This window comes from Alexandromys fortis, unplaced genomic scaffold (assembly GCF_014885135.2).
Source record: "Alexandromys fortis isolate MF-2015 unplaced genomic scaffold, M_Fortis_MF-2015_v1.1 scaffold_75, whole genome shotgun sequence".
Lineage (NCBI taxonomy): Eukaryota > Metazoa > Chordata > Mammalia > Rodentia > Cricetidae > Alexandromys > Alexandromys fortis.
Genome location: NW_026067956.1, coordinates 3,702,245 through 3,715,467, shown reverse-complemented (window position 1 = coordinate 3,715,467; position 13,223 = coordinate 3,702,245). Strand labels below are relative to the sequence as shown.

The 13,223-nt window shown below is 45.0% G+C and overlaps 1 protein-coding gene and 1 long non-coding RNA gene across 5 annotated transcripts in view; one reads left to right on the top strand and one right to left on the bottom strand.

The window, feature by feature from the left end:
- Ints6 (integrator complex subunit 6) overlaps positions 1-6,182 on the bottom strand; it is an 84,946-nt gene extending 78,764 nt beyond the window's left edge. For 3 of the 4 annotated variants that reach the window (XM_050152117.1, XM_050152118.1, XM_050152119.1), the window contains exons 1-3: positions 5,580-6,182; positions 5,171-5,248; positions 4,199-4,348 (exon numbers count right to left, since the gene is read on the bottom strand). In XM_050152117.1, the coding sequence (XP_050008074.1) occupies positions 4,199-4,348; positions 5,171-5,248; positions 5,580-5,690 (339 nt within the window). In that variant the 5' untranslated portion in view covers positions 5,691-6,182. The remainder of the gene's footprint in view (positions 1-4,198; positions 4,349-5,170; positions 5,249-5,579) is intronic. The other variant, XM_050152120.1, reaches the window with a different exon arrangement.
- The window catches only part of LOC126507581 (uncharacterized), a 27,173-nt gene continuing 18,464 nt past the window's right edge, over positions 4,515-13,223 (top strand). Inside the window, exon 1 of the long non-coding RNA XR_007593588.1 lies at positions 4,515-4,573. This is a non-coding gene — a long non-coding RNA (uncharacterized lncRNA). The remainder of the gene's footprint in view (positions 4,574-13,223) is intronic.

Sequence of the window (13,223 nt, the reverse complement as noted above, 5' to 3'; positions counted from 1 at the left end):
GTGGTTGCTGGGAATTGAACCCAGAACCTCTGGAAGAGCAGCTCTTAACCTGAGACATCTCTCCAGACCTACCTAGAGCAATTTTTTGTTGTTGTTGTTGTTGTTGTTGTTTGGTTTTTTGTGTATGTTTATTTTTTGAGATAGGGTTTCTCTGTGTAACAGCCCTGACTGTACTGAAACTTGCTCTGTAGACCAGACTAGCCTTGAACTCACAGAGATTCTCTGCCTCCTAAGTGCTGGGATCCTAAAGCAATCTTAATGCTATATAAAGAGTTGCATTTTTGAACAATGACATAGAAATATGTTCAGTACAAACGCAGGGTATGTTCAGATACTTCTGTTGTTGGCTGACTCCATGGATTAGCAAACCCACAGATGGAGGGTTCATCTATATTATGGAATTACACTTATAATATGTATACATAATAGTTTAACTCAAAACAAAAAAAAAAAAAACAAAGAAAAAAAAAACAAAGTAGGAAAAGCATCCTCAAGAAGTGTAGGGAATAGGAGTTATTAATAGGTAGTTTTAATTTTCTAGGCACTGCTTGCACAAAAATGTGAATATACCATAGAACTGCCTGCTTAAAAATGAAGATGGGAATATTTGATTTCTACATCTTGATATATTTTTAAAGTAAGGGACTTAGGGATGGCATGATGACTCAGCAGAGAAAGGCACTTATCACCAAACCGGAGGACCTGAATTTGAGTACAGGGACCAGCATGGTGGGAGGATAAAACCACTCCCACAAGTTATCCTTTAACTTCACATTCACTGTGGCATGCTACACCTTTCCACACACCAATGTCATTATATTTTTTAAATAAAACTTAATTAAGGGGCTTACAATTTTTCCAGTGGGACAGAGGGTGTACCTCTATACTGGGATCTTTGTCTGGCATACACAAGGTTCTGGTTTCATATCCAACCTCACAAAGACTGACTATTCACTATTGTTTCAGGTCACATTTCAACCTGGTGTACAGGCAGTATACAGTCAAGTATAATAACCTACTACTATTTAGAAAGGTTATTGACAGTTTAAAAGTACCAAAGAAATTGTTGATAATCTAAGGGGAACGAAAAACCACAAACTCAAATAGGAATCAACTTTTCACTATTTCACTAATTAACATTAAAGGAAAAGCCTGGCCAGGCATGGTGGTACATGCCTCTAAATTCAAGGCTAGCCAATCTACACAATGAGTTCCAGGCCAGCAATGGCTACAATGAGATCAGCTCCCCCCGCCAAAAACAAAGGTCATCCAACTCATCTCACACTGAAGTCATCATTGCCAAATGGAGTAAATACTCCCATTTAAAATCCTCAAAGCAATAAAGAGTTTTCCCCTTTTTTAAACACACCATTCCAAACAAATAATTCAATCAGTGCTACTGTACTGGTGAGTGGGATAGAGTCAGACCAGCAGGAAAAATCATGATGTGCAGGACAGAGTCAGATTCAGCAGGTAAACCTAACTTTAAAAAATCTGAAAAAGAATGCTACAAACACTGAAAAACAAAAAAAACACAGAATATAAAAATACATCTATATAATGAAACTGTCCAATGTATCAACATTCTTAAGCCTAGCCACTTGAGCTTATTTTCATAGTCTCAAAGGATCAATGTCATTTGAAGCTACTAACATATGTGGACAAAAATTTTCAAGTTTATCTTCAATAAACAATTTCATAAGGTGTTGCTCTTAAAGGCAAGGGTACTGTTTACCAAATATTTAAAAGGACCACCTACATAGGCAGATAATTTGTTAGTGGAATATCCAAAGGTGCTTGAGAAAACCATCCAGGACTCTTTTGTGCTCAGCTCTTTTAAAACCTTACAATTCTGAGTATCCTACCTAATTAAGAATGTCAAGTTAGGGCTGGAGAGATGGCTCAGTGGTTAAGAGCACTACCTGTTCTTCCAAAGGTACTGAGTTCAATTCCCAGCAACCACATGGTGGCTCACAACCATCAGTAATGAGATCTGGTGCCCTCTTCTGGCCTGCAAGCATACATGCAGGCAGAATACTGTATACATAAATAAATAAATAAATAAATCAAAAAAAAAAAAAAAAAAAAAAAAAAAAAAGAATGTCAAGTTAATAAACGCAATATAAAAATTAGTGTTCTTGCAACTAATTATATAAAATCACCTGTGTTAGTATGTGTAAGGAAAAAGGCTATTGCCATAAATGTACAAATAAATGTGTGTACATTTAACCCATATTTAATTAAGAAAATGATTTGAAACCATATTAAGATGTATAGATGATCTATAAGACTAACATGCCATCTTCCAGTTAACCCACCTTCTCTCATTTCTTTCAACTATTGAGACTATATCCAGTATTGCTATTATTCAGCATGAAATACTTATGTACAAAAATACAAAAGTTACAGAATAAAGCTACTCTACAAAGTTCTTTTCCAAATATTCAAATATTTAGATTAAATATTTTCAATTATTCAAAACTCTGATAACTTCTGTTTAATAGGAAATATCAGATATTTAAATAAACAAAAAATGCTTTTATGATGAAAATCCAAAAGAATGTCTTCTCCCAAGTAAAACTGACTCAAAATTTTTCCATTTATTGAGAAACTGTAGCTTCTTAATTATTTCAAAGCTAGTTTCATTCTGTGCAAAAACCATTACCACTGCTTCCTAAATCCTAGCTGATTCACTAAAATAACTGAGAGACATTATCCTTCCTTCTTACGAGATATAAACCCTGGTCGGTAAGAACATCCCAATCTCCAGGTTTCCTTCTCTCGGTCAAAGTGCTCTTTGACAAGAGCTCTGCCTTCAACCTTAAACTTCCTACAAGAGTAAGTACACAAATGCCCTGATCTCTCCATGGTTAACTGTTCTCCTATAGGACTTTCTGCTGTTTAAAGTATGTAGATGAAGGTGGATGTAACCAAATAATGTTCCCTCAATGAAATGTGACACAGAATAATAGGAAAATGATAGTTCTATACCTCACAACCTGACAACAAAATAAAGGAATGGATCTTAAAACTTAAAAGTTTGATTAAAATCCTAAATGATAAAATAGCACTACATACAACATAGGAAAGGCTTTTACAGAAACAGACCAGCAAGGGGCAAAGCAACAGCAAGAAATAAAAAATATTTACTAACTAAACGGTGGAAATGCTGCTCAGAGGTCTGACTTGTAAGGCATACTTCTAATGCTACAGGACTCAATTCCACCATTCCTAAAGATGGTTAACTGTTCAAGAGCTGTCTCCAAATGAAGCATATAGCTTGTGAAGTCATGGAAAGAATTTCCCTGAAATGTTCTAAATTCATGAGAACTGTGCATTATGGAACTTGGGAAAAATATATAACACATATTCCTAAATATAGCATTATGGTAATAGTGCTTTGCATACTGAATTCCTTGGGTGTGGTATTACTCCATGTGTGTAGCACTACACATTCTTTGGTATCATGTATTTCTAGGATAGCAATATCATAAGTTATAATGGATCACCTCACATTTCCTTGGTGAATGACTTGTAATTTAAGCTCTTGTCTCATCCTCACAGATGAGGGACTTTTAGGGAGCTGCAGGTAGATAGGCAAGCTTTTATGTTTCTCATTTTTCCAAGGGTTTGGAAATTTTAAACTTTAAAAGGTCAGAAGCTACTTCCTACTACAGTAACTTCTAATATTATGTGCTTCTAGAGACATCTGAACGTAGTCAACCAACTACTAAGCTCCTGACAAATCTTACCTTCCCAAGTATACTACCTAGGTTAAGATAAACCCTAATCTAACAGTCATTTCTTCCAACGACTTTACTAATATAGAAACAACTGCTAAGTCAACCAGCAGCTGTGACCCACTGCAATAGGTGCATATGTGCCTACACAGAGCATAGTTTCAGACTGGTGTATTGACTTCCCTTTTATGTCTTTTATGAACTTTGAGGGGCTGAAACCAAATTTATGTCAATGTTCTAGCCAAGAATTTAGATTCAAATTCTGAATGCAAATACATTTAAAGGGGGAAATGAGGGACAGAAAAACCATACACCTTAGGTGTTTTGGATTGTGTGCACACTGTATTTCAACCTCATTATGCTTTATGCTTCTATTCCACGTTGCATACTTTTGGGCTGGATTGTGTTTTTATACACATAATAAAAACAACTCTTTTCTACCTTAGTATTCAACCTACCTGCCCATAGTTGTCTATGCCAGTTACTAATCTATTTAAATTTAACAAATCAAAAGCTGTCCTTAGGGATTGGCCAAGAGTCGTAAGTCCTTCTGCCTGAAGGTTTTTCAGTTCATTCATAAACGTTGCATGATTTTCTTTCCATCCAGCCTGAAAAGAAAGATGTAAGAATTTTTTTTTTATCATTTGAAGCCACGAGCACACACGGACACCGATTAAAACGTGATGTCCACCAAGCAGGTATTCCACTTCGGGTTTGTATAGTTAACTTCACTTTTGATTTATGGCTTGGGTCACATGTTCTAACTGTTGTCTCTGGTGAGGAAACTCTTCCATAGGTGGCCAAGAATGAACCTGCTTGCCCTACACCTTTTGGTAAGTAACAACAGTCTTAATACTTTAATAAGTTGACTGGGAAATTTGCTAACATAACATCCTCCAAAGTGTGTAAGGGGTGGGTGTTGCGAAGGTACTAGTGGAAGGCAGATGGCAGCAGGACTTCTTAAGTTGACCACAGCTGTCCCACCAATCGGTGGCCTTCCTAGTTCCACTCTGTGATGATCAAGTCTCGAGGCCCCCCTCCTGGCTTCCCTGCCAGCTTGGGCTGATTCTCCCTTTTAATGCAAACCCGGGCTAGGCAAGGCTGGGCCCGGCTGTCACTCGGGCTAACTTGAATAAATATCCCCCACAGTTCATTGCTGCCGCTCACGCCGCGGAGGGGAAATGTCGGCCATGTTGATCGTAGCGCCTCCGCCGCCAGGCCGAGCCGGACCCGGAGGGGACGGCAGTGGGCCAGAAACTGCCACCACGCCGGCGCTCCCGAGCTGGGGAGGGGTGGGAGGCCGCAGGGGAAAGGGACCTGGAGGCGGGAGCGGCGGTGGGGGAGGGGAGCATAATGAAGAGGGGGGCGGGGAGGGCGAGCTAGGAAGGAGCAGGGAAGGGAAGGGGAGGGGGGAGGGCGAGGGCTGTTACCTTGATAGCATAGGGCGGCTCTTCGAAAGTGACCAGCATATACCTGTCTCCTCTGCTGGCAGGGTCCCGGGCACGGAGCTGCGGGCCAGGGTGGGGACGGGAGGGAGAGAGAGAGGGAAGCACAGAGGCGAGGTTACCAGTGGCAGAAGGGTCGCTGGCCGCCCCCACAGTACCGCACACGCAGGGCCACCCCTCCGCCGATCCCCCACCCCCGCACCCTCAGTAGCCCCACATGGGCCAGGCCCGGCGGAGCCCGCTCCCAGCGCCCGCCCGCCCGCTCGCCCGCCCGCGCGGTGGGGGAGGGGTCCCCGCGCCCGCGGCGCCCGCAGTAGCCCCGCCGCCCCCCCTCCGCCCTGCCCCCCGCGGGCCACCGGGTCGGGGTCGCCACCGGGGCTCGGTCAGTCGGTACCTTCATGAAGGTCTCTACCGCGCCTTTGGCCGTGTCCAGGTAGGTGGTGCCCAGATGGCTGCGCTGGTTCATAGAGGCAGACGTGTCTATCAGGAACAGTAAGATGGGCATAGTGCTGGCCGGGGACACCGGGGCCCGAGGTGGTGAAGAGATGGCAGCGGTGGAGGCACCGGCTGCGGCGGCGGCAACCGCCGCTACGCGGGGCGGGGAACGCGGTCCCCGGGAGGAAAACACCGGCTGTGGGGAGTTTCTCCCCCGATAGTTGAGAGGAAACTCCCTAGCCCAGGTCCTCCCGGTCGTACCCCCGCCTCCGGCCTGCCTGCCCGCTGGGGCGGCCGCACGGACGTCTGTCCGTCCGTGCCCCCCGCCTGGAGGGGGTCCCGTCCCCACTCCCGGCCCCTGTGTGTGTCCCCGCGGGAGACGGGCCCAGTTCCCCACCCCACCCCCAGTGCAGGGAGTGGGGAGCAGGGATCTGGCGAAGAGGGGAGTGGGCTGAGGGAAGATTGGCCCTGGGGCTGTTGGGAGAAGTTTCAGGGACTCCCTCCGCACCCCAGCGGTGTCACCACTTTCTCAGCCCCTCTCGCTACTGAAGCGCTTTTCTCTCTCACTCTCCGGTTTTAACTCGGGCAGGGGCTACGTAGGCTCCGCCCCTGACACGTACTCGCGTCACGTGATGCCCAGCCCCGCCGCTCTACTGGCTGGGCCTCAGAGCCTCATTAGCATATTCAAACAGCTCAGGGGCGGGGGAAGTCTGTAGGCCGACTTAGAGGACAGTTATTGAGCACGCGCGGAGGCGGGGCACAGGGAGGGAGGAGCGCCGGGAGGCGGGCTCCGGGAAGGGGCGGGGCCACGCCGCGGAAGCACCGCGGGCGGGGGGCGGGGACTGTGTCGGCGCGCGCAGAGCGGCCGCGGCTGTGGGCGTGCGTGTCAGGGCGGCCGGCCTTTGGGCTTGTGCGCGGTTGACAAGGGTCGGGAGAAGGGAAGTGGAAGCCGCCCTCAGGCTGTGGGCGAGGGCTCTGTGTCGTGATTGAGAGTGCAGGGCTGGGGAGAGTGAACCGACGAGGGCTAGGGAACCGCGCAGGCTCACGCGGCCGGAGCAGGCCCGGTCCCCGGACGGCCTGGGGCGCCTGGCGGGGGAGGGGAAGTGAAAGGTTGTTTATGACCTGGTCCTAATCCCCCGCCAGTTCTTCGGCTCCGGTTGCAGCCGGTCAGAGGACCCACCGAAAAGGAAGCCAGTCCTGGAGTGCCTCACCCAACCCTGCAAACACGAAGGGGAACTCAAATGTGGACGAGGCAAGCCAACCGCGCTGTCCTCCCCAGCCAAGTTCCCTCTTCAGCTCGCGTTAGGGCACTAGAATATATTAAGAAATTAAAAGGACTTGCCAAATCCTAGTCCACTGCCCTTTTTAAAATGGAAAGGATGACCACGTTGCGCAGGTGACCCAGAGAATAGGTTTCCCGGAAACCCGCCTTTCAGTCCCTGCCAGTATTGTGTCGGAAACCGTTCTCGCCCATGTCACATTACCCCCAAGTCTTCACTCTGCGCCTGCAAGTCCGAAGAACTGTTCTCAGACGTAGTTGGGAAACTGCAAGGACGCTGCTGATAAACAAGTTGAATTTGGGACGTAGAGGCCTTGGTAGACTGTAGGTATTTATAGGGCCTCTCCCACCGGCCCTGCAGTTCCGTATTTTCTCTATGCAGAAATTCTGGCCTGCTGGGCAACTGAAGTGGCATGCTTGTGGCACTTTTTTTTTTTTTTAAAAAGGGTTCTGCCTTTGTTGTTTGGGCTTTTCCTCATATTTTAGGGGGAAAAACTGAAAGTTTTTAACTTATTAACAAATTGTAGCGTGCTGTTTTGTAGGAATGAACCATAGTAGAAGCATGAGATTATTAGAGATTCAGACTATAAAAAATGAACTACCAGCCAGTATTTGCTGCAGACTGGTTATGCCTAGGGCTGATGGGAATTAATATATAAATAAAAGGGGGGGCCTGACTTCAAGGAGTCTAAAAACATAAAGACTTTGAAAATCAGAAGATGATTGCTATAATTCCGGAAGAAAAAGAAATCTATTAAATTTTGTAGTTTCCAAGGTTTGTGTGTGGTACTTCTTGAGAATCTAGATCCTGATCAGGGATTGATGACAAGTTGCTTGCACAGCCATGCATGCTGCTTTTCTCTTTCCAGGCAAGTGCAGAATTTTCATAGAGTTAGTCTCATTTTCTTATCAGGGCGTTTAAGGTGCGTGTGGGCCCTGCCTGTCTGAAAACAGACCCCTATGGGCTATAAGAATGTCTGTTTCCTGTGTATTGTGGAATGATGTGAGTCCAGTGTGAGTTAAAGAAGCAGCAGTTGCCGGTGAGAAGAAAGAAGAAAAAAAAAATCAGGCCACTAGAAATGTGAAGGAAGGTAGAGCAGCATTGCTGATGGCCACAGCTAGAGCAGCACCGCCAGGAAGGTCGCTGGGCACAAGACAGCAGAACACCTTTAGTCCCCTGAAGGAAATTCCCTCCTCTGTCTTAGCTCAGTTCTGTTGAGGGGTGCAGGAAACCCAAGGAGTCAGTGGTTGAAATCACTTGACAGGAGCACCGTGGCAGTTCTTCCCTGGCTCAGTGCGGTTAGCAGGTTGTCACCCTAGGGTTGTCATGGAGGTGTGTGGAGGACACTTCTGCAAAGAGGAGAGCCAAGTCCAGAGAACTAACCCGAAGCAATTAGCCAGAACCCGTGCTTGTGATGGCACTGGAGACCAAAGATCATGTTTTCAGCCAGGAAGTCCAGAAGTTCTGAATGACAAGGCCGTCAAGGGAACAGGAAAGAGATAAGCAGCAAATACACAGTGAGAAACCAGGAAACATTCACAGTCGGTCCTTAGACAAAACTGAAATGGGCCGCCTTGATTTTGAAGTGACTCCTGGTCATAGTTTGGTGATTGGTTGATGATGGTTTAAAAGCAGTTCTTAGCCAAGACTTACACAGCAGCACTACCTACAGAGCTTTAAAACGTAATGCACCAAGCGTCCGTGCCCAGAGGAGGACACGAATCAGTGGAATTCGGAAGATGGCGGAGAGAGTAAAAGCACTTGTCTCCTGGTGACTTGGTTCCCTGGAACCCACTTAAAGGGAGGAGAGCTCGCACTCCACGAAAGTTCCCTCTGACCTGCATGTGTTGCACATTGCACCTGCGTGTCACATACATCATGTGCACAGTAATAAAATTAAATTTGAATTGGGATGGGCCCTGGTTTCCGGGTTTTTTAAATTTATTCAGCTGACTCTTAAATAGTGCTGACTACTAACCCCATATTTAGGGCTGGCAAGATGGCACCGGAGGTAAAGACACTTGCCTCATAATCCTGGCAACTTCAATTTGATTCTCATAATGCACATGGCAGAAGGAGAAAACTGACCCCGTGAGGCTGTCTTCTGACCTTCACAGTTATATCCTGTGGCATGCACCCCTCCCACATATACCATGACATACATGATACTACATGTTTATTGTCTGGCCTCTGCTAGTATTTTCCACATACCCTTATAATTACTGCATTTGCTAAAATAAATAAATAAATGGGAAAATGCTAAATGTGATGGTGGATTTGTGGCAGTATGTACATAATGCCAACTTTATTTGGCAAAAGGGGAGAGAGCTAGAACAAGAACACAAATGGCTCTGGAGAATGCCACCATACCTCAGCGAGCTTTGGCCCTGCAGGAAACAGATGAACACAGTGAATCTCTCCTTCGTTCATTTTCTTCTTGTGGTACTTGAAGACGTCTACTTATATTCATGCTTACTTTCCTAAAATATGGTCCCTAAATTCAAGCCGAGCAGTTCCCAAGATTCAACTGAAGAAATAGCTGTGGTGTCGCTGACGTGCCAGACTCTGGTATCTGCAAGGGCTGTGCTGCATGTGGTGAAAGCCGTCTCTGAGGGGCACTAGTCAGAGCCATGATAGGGGAGGAGCTGGTCTTTGTTTCCCAGCACCCGCATGGCCGCTCACAATCGTCTGTAACCCCAGTTCCATAGAATCCATCCTCCTCTTCTGGCCTCCATGAGCACCAGACACACACATGACACAGTCATAAACATGAATACAATTTCTTTAAAAATAGGGAGTATAGTCCAAATGCCCTTGCTCTTTCAGAGAGTGATTATATGGAAAACAGAAAGCATGGTGACTCTGACTTAAGCAAGGCCCAAGATGTTGAAGCAGAACAGAATTAAGAACTGGTGTGTTATAGTCTTCCATAGGGGCCAAACAGAAATTTTTAAATCACTTTAAACCAAGCAGGGTAACACTTTTAAAATAACTGTGTGCCAGTAACTTGACTTTTGATATCTGGATATGCCATTGTCGTGAGTGACTGTCCTCCAAGCCAAGTAGCCCCCACGTCTGGGCATTCAGCTGCACTCCAGTGCAGAAGATCATCCCAGCTGGACTTGCTTATGGTTTACATCCCAGCGTGGAGGGACCGAGAAGGCAAGATACCCTCACCTGACTGTCCAGCTACTCTCTACCACCTGTTATGCCCTACCCCGTTTTAATTGCACACGGAAGGGACCAGAGTATATATAACCCCAGGAAGGCTAGAGGGGATGCCCAAACACCTGTAAGTAACCACTCACATGTGTAAGGAAGTCCAAAAAACCATTGGTTCCCCAGAGTTTGCTTTGGTGAACTCATACCTCATTTTGTCATTGAGACCTTAGGCATTGTTTATGTCTTCTTGTAAGAAATTGAACAGCAGACATCCAAATAGAACAATCAGGTGAACCCAGTGTTCCGCAGAAGTAACGTAACACAGTTGCATTTGACTGTCTACCACTTCCTCAGCATTCTGCTGGTCTACCTTCTTTTAGATCACGATAGTGATGTTGAGAACATAAGAAAATTGTAACCGCATAGAATTGGATATGAAATTATGCAAACAAGGTAAAAAGATAATATACATAAAAGGAAGCTTAGTTTTGGCTGTACACATTATGTAAGTCCTCAAAAAATGCTAGGAAAAAAATTACACCTTTAGACCCATCATTCAAAAGGCTGAGAAAAGTAAAACTCTCTGGGTTCAAGATAGCCTAGTCTGCATAGTGAGCTTCAGGATAGCCAGGGGAACATAGTAAGACCCTGCCTTTAACAACAACAACAAAATATATATTAAAAATTGTTTTTAACCTGGTCATGAAAAAGAACATGAAAATTGTATTGCTAACCCTATATAAATATCATTCATGATTATTAAAACATTTCAAATGTGTTTTTTTCTTTCAAATAACTCATGAAAATAAAGTCTTTTAGACCCTAAAAATAATAATAATAATACATATATTTTGCCTTCAGAAAGTATGTGGCAGAAGAGGAGAAATAAAGATACATAGTACTAGCAGGACATAATCAGCACCAAGGAAGATGTGCAAATCAGTCCTCTAGATCAAGTGGGGAATTGTTCGGACTGGAGTGGATAGCAGGAAGCAGCATTTTCCCTTCAAAGCTTTATAATTTTTGAGAATTTTTTTTAAACCTGAAGACAGAGGTGATTGTTGGATGTAGATATAGCACATGGCTCATCTGTGAGAGACCCTCCGTTCAATCCCCGGCACCACCAAAAGGAACTAAAGTGAAAGTAGATGTTATTGTCAACAGTTTTTCAATATATAAAAGATTAACAAAAAAATTTAAATTTTAACCTCACTACCCAGTGACTTAACTAAGAATAGAATTTTAGTATATGTTCCTTCCTTTATATTCAGAATAAAATCAGAGTTCTTTATATTCTTCTTTTTTCTACTTACTATATTGTGAGCACTTTGGGAGGTATATAGGGGCCCATGGCAGGCTGGAACAATCTGTGCAGACCAGTCAGGCCTTCAATTCACAAAGATTTACCTGCCTCTGACCTCTGATTTCTGGGATTAAAAATGGGCACCACCATGTCTAGCTCATAGTGTTAATCCTTAAATGTTAAAGTAATTTTAAAGGTTTTTATTAGCATGTATTAATTATGCATAGTACTGGGTTTTATTATGACATTTTCTAGTTGTATATAATGTATCTGTACCATGTTCACCCCCATCACCCTCTCTTGCCCCCCAACTCCCACTGATCCCTTCTACTTTTGTGTCTAATTTTTAATAACTGCATGCTTCTCCATCCATGGACGTATCACAGTTTAATTTCCTATGAAAACAAGGCCTTCTGAATCTGATATGGGAGTGTCATATATCAATCTGTTGATTTCATTGGTTAAGCAATAAAGAAACTGCTTGGCTGGCCCTGATAGGTTAAAACATAGGTAGAAGGAGTAAACAGAATAGAATTCTGGGAGGAAGAGGAAGTGAGCTCAGACTCTGCTCTGCTCCCGGAGAGACTCGACAGCTCTGCTCTCTGGAGCAGAGACGGCAGGCTCTGCTCTCCCATGCAGCTCAGACCCAGGATGGACGGAGGCTAGAATCTTCCCGGTAAGCGCACCTTGGGGTGCTTACACACATTATTAGAAATGGGCTAGGCCAGGTGTGAGAATTAGCCTAGAAGAGGCTAGATAGAAATGGGCCAAGCAGTGTTTAAATGAATACAGTTTGTGTGTTGTTATTTTGGGCATAAGCTAGCCAGGCGGCTGGGGTGCTGGGGACGCAGCCCCGCTGCTCCTATTTCAACATGAATCAGCTAAGCAAGGCTCATATGAACTCACGGAGACTGACGCAGCAAGCTCAGGGCTGACCCAGGGCTGCACCAGTCCTTCGCATGTATGTTCTAGCTTTCAGCTTAGTATTTTATGAGTAGCTCTCTGATTCTCTCTCTCTCTCTCTCTCTCTCTCTCTCTCTCTCTCTCTCTCTCTCTCTCTCTCCATCTTTCCTTCTTTTTCTTTCTAAATTAAACCATCTAATAATGGGGAAGACAAAGCTGTAGCTAGACACCCTCACCACTGAATTAAACTTCCAGTGCCAGGCTTACATCTAATGGAGATGAAGGCCAAACCCCCAAACTACTCAGGCTGTTGCTCTCCATCAGTTGATGAAGTCAATGGTTACATATCTCACGGAGCATGGAGAAGATGGTACCTAGCTAGAGTGTCCACTCCAACTGGCTGGTTTCATGGTATGGGGAGATACTCCGCATGCTACCAGAGGGGAAATTCAATTCTTCAATCTGACTGCATGATTTTGCTAGTACAATAATGACACAAATGTTTTGGGAGTAATCAACCTCTATCTGATTGGATTTAAGGCCTACTCCCTGAGATGGAACCCATGTCTGACTCTGCTCTGGTGGCCAAGAACCTGAGTGTTGTAATAGGTGTGACGGCGGGGCTGCGTCCCCAGCACCCCAGCCGCCTGGCTAGCTTATGCCCGAAATAACAACACACAAACTGTATTCATTTAAACACTGCTTGGCCCATTTCTATCTAGCCTTTTCTAGGCTAATTCTCACACCTGGACCAGCCCATTTCTAATAATGTGTGTAAGCACCCCAAGGTGCGCTTACCAGGAAGATTCTAACCTACGTCCATCCTGGGTCGGAGCTTCATTGCGTATGCCCAGGAGAGCGAAGCAGGGCCTCTGCTCCAGAGAGCAGAGCTGTCGAGTCTGAGCTCACTTCCTCTTCCTCCCAGCATCCTATTCTGTTTACTCCACCCACCTAT